Source organism: Manduca sexta, chromosome 25, assembly GCF_014839805.1.
Source record: "Manduca sexta isolate Smith_Timp_Sample1 chromosome 25, JHU_Msex_v1.0, whole genome shotgun sequence".
Taxonomy (NCBI): domain Eukaryota; kingdom Metazoa; phylum Arthropoda; class Insecta; order Lepidoptera; family Sphingidae; genus Manduca; species Manduca sexta.
Window position 1 is genome coordinate 17,474,579 of NC_051139.1, and position 9,626 is coordinate 17,484,204.

The window sequence follows — 9,626 nt, forward strand, 5'->3', positions numbered from 1 at the left end:
GCCCCATTCCGCGCCGCGCACGTACTGCTCGCCGTTGTCAGGGCCCGGCACTCACTTCACCTGTCATTATTAATAACATTCTATTACTTCCAGAATATAACCCAACTAAGTCAAAATCACGAAGTGACAATTTTGTTTCTTTCATGAATGTGGAACTTTACTGGAGCTAACAAAGTCTCACATCAAAACATATACCTAAATAGCAATAACGGCTGTGCTGTTCCCGCAGTGCGTGAAATTGTCGAGGGTCCACAGTCCACACGGCACCGCTTTAATCATAGAACACAAGAATATAGTGCTCCGACTTCCGTTAAGTACTGTGTGTGTTCCAGCACAGTCGTTACGTCAGCCAGGACAAATTTTACTTACCTATTCTTCTGTACCAGACGAGTGTGGGCGGCGGGTGTCCACTGGCGGCGCAGTGCAGCAGCAGCGGCGCGCCGAGCAGCACGGCGGCGTCCAGCGGCTCCGTCACCCACGCCGGCGCCACTGCTCGACCATCATCACGTTTATTAATACAAACACTATCAACTTAACCAATTCATGCGATATTTAAGTGGTAAGACAGAAAACAGGGCACGCAATGTTTGTACCTTTACAAACATTGTGCACTTTTGCTTTATAATGTGGACTATATGAGTATAGTACGAGGCCATGTCTGCAATGCACCTTTGACGTTGAGCGTGGCGGTGTAGTTGACGGTGGCGGCGTGGTTGGAGACGCGGCATGTGTAGTCGCCGCTGTGGCGCGCTGTGAGTTCCGAGAACATTAGCAGCGAGAACTCGTTTAAGCTCTTCTCTTCGATCTGCAACAGTACTGGCGGTAAGTGTGTGCGGGGCGTAGCTCAGTCCCCGCGTCGCCATCCCTCAGTCCTTACGCACCTGTAGGTTAGCCGGTAGCGGCGCGCCATCCTTCACCCACGAGAAGTACATAGGTTTGTCGCCGGACGACACTCCGCATAGTACCTGCACCGAGCTGCCCTCGGTCAGCTCCGATGAAAACATGAACGGTGATATTTTTGGCGGGTCTAGACGTTAAAAACAAATGAGTTTCATGTGGTCGTCTGGATTTGTTACAAAAGTTTAAACGGTAGAGGTGATGCACGCACTCGGACTTGAATCTCAATGTCTTGCCTGGCGGCGGGTCCGGCGGGCGCAGCCACGGCGCACGCGTAGTGTCCCGCGTCGGCGGGCAGCGCCGGCGTGAGGCGCAGCTCAGCGCCGCGCGCCGCCACGCGTCCTGCGCCGCCCACCGCTACGCTTGCGCCACGCCGCCACCACGAGATCGAGCTGCAATCACGCCGCGGGTAACGACTGCCTTCCGCACTTACAGATGCCCCGAGCCGTTGCCCAAGCCAGTGTTTAAATTTTAAACATCGTTGAATAATTAAATCAAAGTTCCATTTTATATTTTGTAGCTATTAGTTATCCTAAAAATATGCCATTTACTTTAACTTAAATTTTGCAGATAACACCAGACACAGGAGCTCTAAAGCATAGATATAATAATTACAAATGGTAAGCAAGTGTGCTCAGAGTGTTGGTGAGTGTAAGAGGAATGATCCCACAAATGCACCTCTATGGACCTGATCGGATATCCGGCGTAGGGGCAGTAGAGCGTCGCGTTGGCACCAGCCACCCACGCGCACGGGGGGCCTAGCACGCGGATCGACGGCGGACCTGCACACACACACACACGAAGTGTATATTGTACAGCCTGCTGCACTAGCTTATATATCTGCATGATGGATACGTAACTAGTACTAGTAATTACGATTATCCTGCAGAATACCGATATCTATGCGAGTTGTCGCACACTTGATAATTTCCTAAAACCTCACCACTAATAAAAGAACTACGTCTTTGGTACCATATGTTTAGGGGAGGTATCCACAGCTTGATAGTTAAAACAATCACGCCCGAACCCATAGGTTCACCGACTCTTCTTGCCGCACCATCAGGTTTTGGAATAGTTTGACAGGGCGCGTGTTTCCTCTTCCTTATAATCCTGGGTCCTTCCGCCCTAATGTAAAGAAGCATCTTAGTAGGCGTCATCGGCGTGTTTGTGTCGAATGGCACGAGATAGCCGTCTGTTGCCATTTAAAACTTTATCTGGGCGGCATCTTACCGTATATATTGAGTCTCGCGGAGTGCGCGGCGCGGCCGAGTTGGTTGTGCGCGCGACAGGTGTAGCGACCGCCGTCGGTCGCCGCCGCCGCCGTCATGTTCAGCACCGACACCACGTCACCGTTCGCGGAGCTCTCCTGGCTAATAAAGTATCTGCGACACGCATCACTAATGTTAATGTATGCTGGCGGTATCGAGGCGAGTCCAGCGGGCGGGCGGAGGCGTCACCTGTGTTGCGCGCGGTACTGGTCGAGCGGCTGGTCGTCGAGCAGCCAGGTGAAGCGCAGCGCGGAGCGATCCGGACGCGGCGCAGCGCAGCGACACAGCACCTCCAGCCGCAGCGCCTGCTCGATGAACGTGTAGTGCAGCTCCGGTGCAGAATCTGATCACATCACACTACAGTAATAACTCAACTCTTGGCAAGACGCGTCTAGGATGTTGCGCGACATAGAGTAGAGCGAGGGTAACGGTACGCAGTTAATTATAATATGGTTTTATTTGTCCAGTGGTAAAATAACGAGCGGCGCACTTTCATCTCATATTCGTCTTTAATTAACAAATTGGACTCGGTAAAACAAACACAATTGACAATTAGTAATGAGAGCGCACGACAGCGAGTAGATCAAACATAGCTGCTGTAACAAACCTCAACGAATTCCTATATTGAACACGCGAACGTTAACTTTCACGATATTATTCTCAGTGTTAAAAGTCTTGCGTCATACTCGCCTTGATACACGTCTACGAATCCTATGCCTGCCGCAGTTAGTTCTTGTGGCTTACGGTGTTCGGACGTCTACATATTGTCTGCATCGTGGCGTGTTGTGTGTAAGGATCTCTGTATAGGTTTTGACTGAATGTTGTTTTTCGTTGCCTCTTACTATCTTGCGCATTGAACCTTTGGTGTCGGTGGCTAAATTTGATTTTGTAAGGTGCTGACCCTGTCTTGCGATGTGTGTGCCATGTAGAGTTTGCAGTTTGTTTAAATATGAATAAAAACATTTAAAATCAGTTTGATGTCTTATTGATTTTGAACTCTAGTATTGGCGGCTCGCCTATGCACGGGCGAGCGGCGACTTGCACCTCATGCGGTGAGCTAGTACAAAATGACTACGCTTCGACGAATACACGCGTGTCTGTCGTGCCATCTATCAGCCGTCATAAAATAAAACGTGCTACATTAATTAGTTCTGCAGAAAATATTAGCTTCGGAAAACAAGAAAATATATGTTGTTTTGTAAGAGACAATGTGGCAAACCTTATCACCTCATGTGTTCGATGTTGACAATAAGTGTTGGATATGCCTTGAATGTAATTGTGCTAGTCAAGAAAGATGATGACAATCCTTACCCCAGTATGTGCACCTAAGAAAATTCGTTAGCCAAACGTAACACTTAGGAAGGACCCTATGTCATCCAGTAAACTAAACGTGGAGGAGACATGCAATCTAGCTTCGGAAATGCGTTCTTTGCGTTCAGATACAGCGAACTTGAAAACTCAACTCCGAATTTATCACTATCATCCTTAGTTACGAAGCCAAACTAGAATTGTATGCTTGATAGTTGATAAATTAAGCTAAACAATTGATACATATAAAATAAATAATTCTTGATTAAGAAAAATTTGTGAAGCTTACTCTAGTTGTAACGCGCAGTAACTAAAGAACCTTACCTACAACAACGCCAAATCTGTGCGGTATCACAGTGCGCGCACCGAAGAATCATGAGCTCTACGTTATAATAATAATTCACTACTTATTTAGCTACTTAAAACTAAAACCGCAACGTGCTTACTTCTAACTTATAATTACGTGTAAAATGTAACGGTACAATGTGCACTTGTATGATTTTATCCTAAGTATTCGACATTGTGTAAGATGTAACATATATAACTAATACAGGAATTATTTGCAAAAAAACGAGATCTGGGATTAAAAACAAAACTGCCGAGACAAATGGAGGACTTAAAATATCAGTATATTAAAATATTAACATTGCAAGAAGCGGGATTTAGTTGTATTAATAATAAGAAAGCTGTGTTTGTGTAATTCTGTAAAATAAACCCTTTTTTCGGAATATTGCTATTTTATGTTTCTTTAACTCGAACGTAATTTATAAATGCTTGACACTTTGTTATATAAACTATTATGTTTTTATTGAGTCATCAGTATATCAACAAAACAAGATTATATGTAGCAATGATACTAGCAGTTTTCCCACGAATAAGGCTACAGACAGCGAGATGTCTATGCGACGTAGATACTTCCGTAAATACAGGTTATGCATACACATTACAGTTGCAACCTCGTCAAATCAAAAGTTGGGTTTAAAGTTAAATGTTTTGTTGAAAATTAATGCATAATGTTTTACATGTTTGGTAAAAGAATCAATTTCCAACAACTCATAAGAAAAATGTAGCAACAGAGATGGAGTGATAATATTATCAATGAAGTGTTTGTTCGCGCGCTGGTGTTAATGTGGCCTAATTATACTCAGTAAGCGCCGGGCTCCTTATCAAACGCGAGGAAATGAGGAAGGCGGTGGTGCGGGGCGCGACGGCGCGGGCGAGGTGGGGTTGGACCGAGAGCCGAGAGCCGGCAGGCGTACACAATGCCTCGTAGATTACACATTCAGACAAATCATTCAATAGGCCTTCGCCGGCAATATTCGTCGACGCGGAGTCGTCACAAGCACTCCCCCCTTCGCCGCGCCCGCCACCCCGGGGCCGCTCCATTGTCGTCGCAGTCGGGGCGCACAATGCCGAGAACATATCAACAAATGCCGATCGCTGATTGATTCCGACTAGCTCGACACTACATTGAGATTGATTGAGTTCCGCCCCAGACACTCGCCTGCGCTATCCTCCCCACCCCCCCACTCACTCTCAGCCCACTGTCCCCTCATTCTCGTGGCTCAGTCGCAAAATCACTTTTTGTTACCAGTTCCCATCTAATAAACCGGAATCAGTGTATTTTGTTCCGCTTCCCGGCTGAGCCAGTACTTCACTCGAGTGGATGCTTGGATTTCGTTTGTTCACAAAGAATATTGAGAGTCTCGCTTCTAGAACAATTTACTGTTTATTTACTGACCATACAACTAACGATCTTAATGTACCTTATAAGATTAAATTAATTATGTAGTAAATGACGTAAATAATATATTAGGTTTAAAACTAATACCGTAAAATTATCATGTGACACTTTTAGTTTTACGAAATATGATTTACGAGGGTGCGTAGCCTAATTGCCACGTTTCAGAGTAACTTAGTTACGCTGTCGATCTGTTGTTTGTTTTATTGCTACATAAGGTGATAGATGTCCAGTTTGATACAATAATGCGTTGTTTGCATGGCATGTGTTGTGTTATTGAAGAGTTGTGCGGTAAAGCGTGTCGAACAGAGAGGGTGTGACCTCCGAGACGCAGCTCTGCGGTGGCGTGCGCGGCGTGGTCGGCGAGGCGCGCGAAGCACTGGTAGGCACCGCGGTGCGCGCGCGCCACCCCGCGCACCACCAGCTCCGCGCCCGCGCCCGCTGCCGCGCCGTCGTGAAGCCAGGACAGCGACGCGCCCGCCTCCGACGACGAGCAGTTGAACCTCACCGTGCTGCCCGTGTCCGCCACCTGCCGTAAAACAACACTATTAGGTATGTTTTGCAGAATCCGAGTAGTCGATGACTCAAACATAACCTCACGACTCGCGCGATAAAATTCGCGAAGTAATCGTACGGTCTCCAGATCAAAGTAAAGTCATGCTTATTAGAGCTGAACTCCATTCGATTCCTTCTGCGTGATTGTTTTTGGTTTCTATGATCGTAATTTTTTCATATCAGGTGATTCACTTTCTTGATCCCAATATCCGCCTGCGCTTCTGTTAAAAAATATCATGTGTGTAGTGAGTGAGCTGTGAGGATAGTCGGTACAGACCAGCACTAGCGGCGCGACGGTGACACGCAGCGCGTCGGTGACATGTAGTCGCGCATGCGCCGTGGCGTCGCCGAACACGTTGTACGCCTTACATAGCCATGCGCCGGCGGAGGCGCGCGTCACACTGCGCAGGCACAGCGCCGCGCCCTGCGCCCACCACCACACGCCGCTGCCACCGCCGCCCACCTCCACAGGTTGCAGCCGTCCGGCCCATTCGCGATACCAACTAGCAAAAACCAATAGTATGCACGGTATCCACCAACAAACATTGATTTATGCGCTGCGACACTCTTCAAGTAAACAGCCCTGATTGAACAGAAGACGATGTATTGATTGTTACTCAAGGTGCCCCTCAAGCTGCTGACACATTCGTACATACCGGGCAGCGCGCAGTGACACTAGCGTTGCCCGCTATTTCTACGTCTCATTAGCACCACAATGCGCTGATGTATTATCCTTATAATATTTTAGTTTTGAAAGTGTTTAATATATTATGTTGGAGCAACACCAACATTTCAGTATTATTTTGATTCACGTTTCGCTGTTATTCCGATATATTAGGTACGTGTCAAGATGTGTAGTATTGATAGTGTCACTTATTATGTAAGATCTCACAAATTTCTGCGATAGTAACTACGTTGCGAGACGTGCGTTTTTATATGTTATAATTTGTTGAGATCAGTGTCTCTATGTGTAAATCGGGAATAACTGTATTGCAAGGTCAAGATTAGGCCAGATTACGGCGCGTGACTAAAGATAGCGCGGTCCGTAACATAGCCCAGTTTTCCATGTCCAACCATGTCAATTATGTGTGTTTATGCGCGTGCTATAGCCGCGCGGTTATTAGCAGCAAATGGAAAGCATGTATGTTGCAATGTTATCAAAGATTTTTCTTTTATGATCTTAACCAGCTTTTAGAGTTTCCCGAGTTAAAAGTCTCGCTGTACGTATAAGACAAATTCCTCAGTTTGTTAAAACTTCAAACAATTAAACACATCGATGTATATGTACTGCGTACTAGATTTAGCGTTCCGAACATTCACTGAGTTCAACTAATTGAACTGCAATCCATACAACTGCTTTAGTATGCAGTTAATATTGGCAGCTTGTGATTGTGTACGGAGTGACGTCTGGATGTGAATAAGAAATATTAGTCAAATAATTAAAATTATTTGTTGTTCAAGTAAATAAATAGGTTATAACGACATTTTGGTTGCCATTTTAGTTCAGATTTTGAACAAATAGTTTATATCTTAGGTTTATATGGACGTTCGTGTCTATAGAATATACGTCAATGATTAAATAATATTGTGTTGTTCTGAAACCAAAGACATTTTATTTAGTACTTAGGTACATACACATTACAATAATTACACTATAACCAAAATCACACAATCTTACTTGAAACCTAAGAAACGACAATAAAATTTAATTATTTAAGTTATCACTTCCTATTTACAATATTTTATGAAATTATATTTGCTATCTATTTGCTTAGTCACTTTTACGTCAAATGTCAACAAACCATTTTACGGACAATGTAGGCCGCCATAACTTTTTGCGTTATCTGTAAACTATTTAAGAAATCATTAACGACACTCAACAGATTTAAAAACTCAAAGGATTTACGGTGAAGGGAATGTGTGTCCTTAACATATATTTTTCCGAGATAAAAAGATAAAAAGTAGCTCATGTCTTTCCCATGGTCTCTATCTACCATACAAAATTTCATCAAAATCCGTTGGATATGTTTTTAAGATCGCGTTCAGCCAGGCAAACGGTTGCGGCGGGGGACTTTGTTTTAAAATATATTTTTAGAACTTTTTAAGATGAACAATTAACCGTTTACGCCGCACAACAGCGGAAGCTCTCAAAAGGAATAAATTTTCCAGTTTTTGCAACTTTTTTCGTTAATGCTCCCCTCTTGTTGGTCATAGCACAGTGTTCCTCGAAAAATGGGCTATGCAACATTAACATATTTTTTTCGATTTCAACCAGTAGTTTCTGAGATTAGTGCGTTCAAACAAACAAACAAACCTCCTAACCTTATATAAAAGTATAGATAGATAGAGTATAGATAACATGATATTTAACAATTAAGGGGCCCTTCTATGCTTCATTTGCGTTAGAAAAATACTGATTAATCAAGGAAATGATAGTCGCCATTATTGTAGTGCTGTGTAGGTAACGTTTACCGAGGAACTTAGTGAATATGGTCGTTTCGACTGGCGTGTACTCACGTGTAATGTGGCGCGGGCTGGTCGGAGGCGACGCATGGCAGGCAAACGTCTGCACCCGCCGGCACCGACAGCTCTGCCGCGGCGGGCAGCAAGCGCGGCGCCGTCAAGCGTCGCTCGCTGCACATCAGCCATGACAGCCGACACACACACCACCGCAATTATCACCAAAGATATTTATCAGCTAGCGAATGCCGATATCGCACCGCGGACACACGCCATACCGGCTTAATGAATCAATAAACTGAAAGGGTTGATCTCATAATACTATAAGGATTACTGCCAAATTGAGAATGACTAGTAATAGATATCAGTTATCACCGGCAGTGATTGCATAAGCATCACTCTATTCCGCACATCCTCTCCTGTTTCGTCTTCTACTCTAACAATGAGACCTGCTATAAAAGCACCTAAATTGCTGAGGAGTTTGCAGCGGTAGTACTCACGTGAGAGCGTCAGGGTTGCCGGCGCCGAGCGCTTGGTTTGTCCGGAGAGCGAGTGTCGCGCGAGACAACTGTACGCGCCGATGTCGGAGGGCGACGCGCCGCGCACCAGCAAACTGTTGCCCGCCATTATGTACCGCGACTCTACAGTTACAAAACACTACATAGTCAGGCTGTTGTGCGCACGCACCCGACGTAGTATATAAACATGTGCCGAATCTGATGACATTGCATAAGCTATTGGGAATATTTTTCGCGTTCGAGCTCGGCCCAAATGTGCATTACTGTAAGTCTGATGCAGTTGGTGAATTGTTAATCATTGGTCGCGATATGACCAGCCGGGAGCCTGCACGGCAGTGTGTGCTCTCCGCGCCGCCCCGCCATCCGTCACGGGCGGTCACGGGCGGCGGCGGGAGGGGACGAGGCGCATGCACACGCTCCGCGCAAATGAGATATTGCTTTAATTAATATTACATCGTCCGAGGTATAAATAAAGAGCTGAATTTCCTGCTCATAATATTGTTTGGAGTTTGCTTGAAGTTTAGTTATTACATTTTGTTTTGCTTTATGCCTGTATACACAGTAGATGGCTGTTATATTACTTATATTTAAACAAGTTGTACAAATAGCGAATTCATTGTTGATCGTAATGTGTAATGTCATTATACTCCTTTTGAAATATGTGAGGTTTTGTACCAGAAAAAGACCCAAAGATATATCAATTATTATGACAGCACATTGTCCAACAAGATGATAAATAATATATCAGTCTGGCAAAAAATTATGAACACGATATCTAATAGTAATGTAGCTATAGAAATTGCTCTAGAATCATTACGTAAGGTAGGTTGTCTATCATCATTATTATCAGCCGCATTAAGTCCACTGGTGAACATTAGC

General features: G+C 44.8%; 1 protein-coding gene across 1 annotated transcript; it reads right to left on the reverse strand.

The window, feature by feature from the left end:
- Window positions 1–2,107: 2,107 nt before the first annotated feature.
- LOC119190583 (Down syndrome cell adhesion molecule-like protein Dscam2) lies at window positions 2,108–8,411 on the reverse strand. Its single transcript, XM_037442801.1, has 5 exons — window positions 8,287–8,411; window positions 6,047–6,272; window positions 5,536–5,743; window positions 2,355–2,508; window positions 2,108–2,279 (listed from the first exon to the last, which is right to left on the reverse strand). The coding sequence occupies exons 1-5, from the start codon at window positions 8,409–8,411 to the stop codon at window positions 2,108–2,110; spliced, it is 885 nt and encodes a 294-aa protein (XP_037298698.1).
- Window positions 8,412–9,626: the final 1,215 nt, after the last annotated feature.

Bases quoted from the DNA above. Each gene is read 5' to 3' on its own strand.
- LOC119190583 (XM_037442801.1), bottom strand. From the start codon at position 8,411: ATGTGCAGCGAGCGACGCTTGACGGCGCCGCGCTTGCTGCCCGCCGCG. The intron at 6,273-8,286 runs GTGAGTACACGC...GGTTTTTGCTAG, and splicing joins CAGCCCGCGCCACATTACAC to TTGGTATCGCGAATGGGCCG. The intron at 2,509-5,535 runs GTCACACCCTCT...TGATGTGATCAG, and splicing joins CGCAGAGCTGCGTCTCGGAG to ATTCTGCACCGGAGCTGCAC.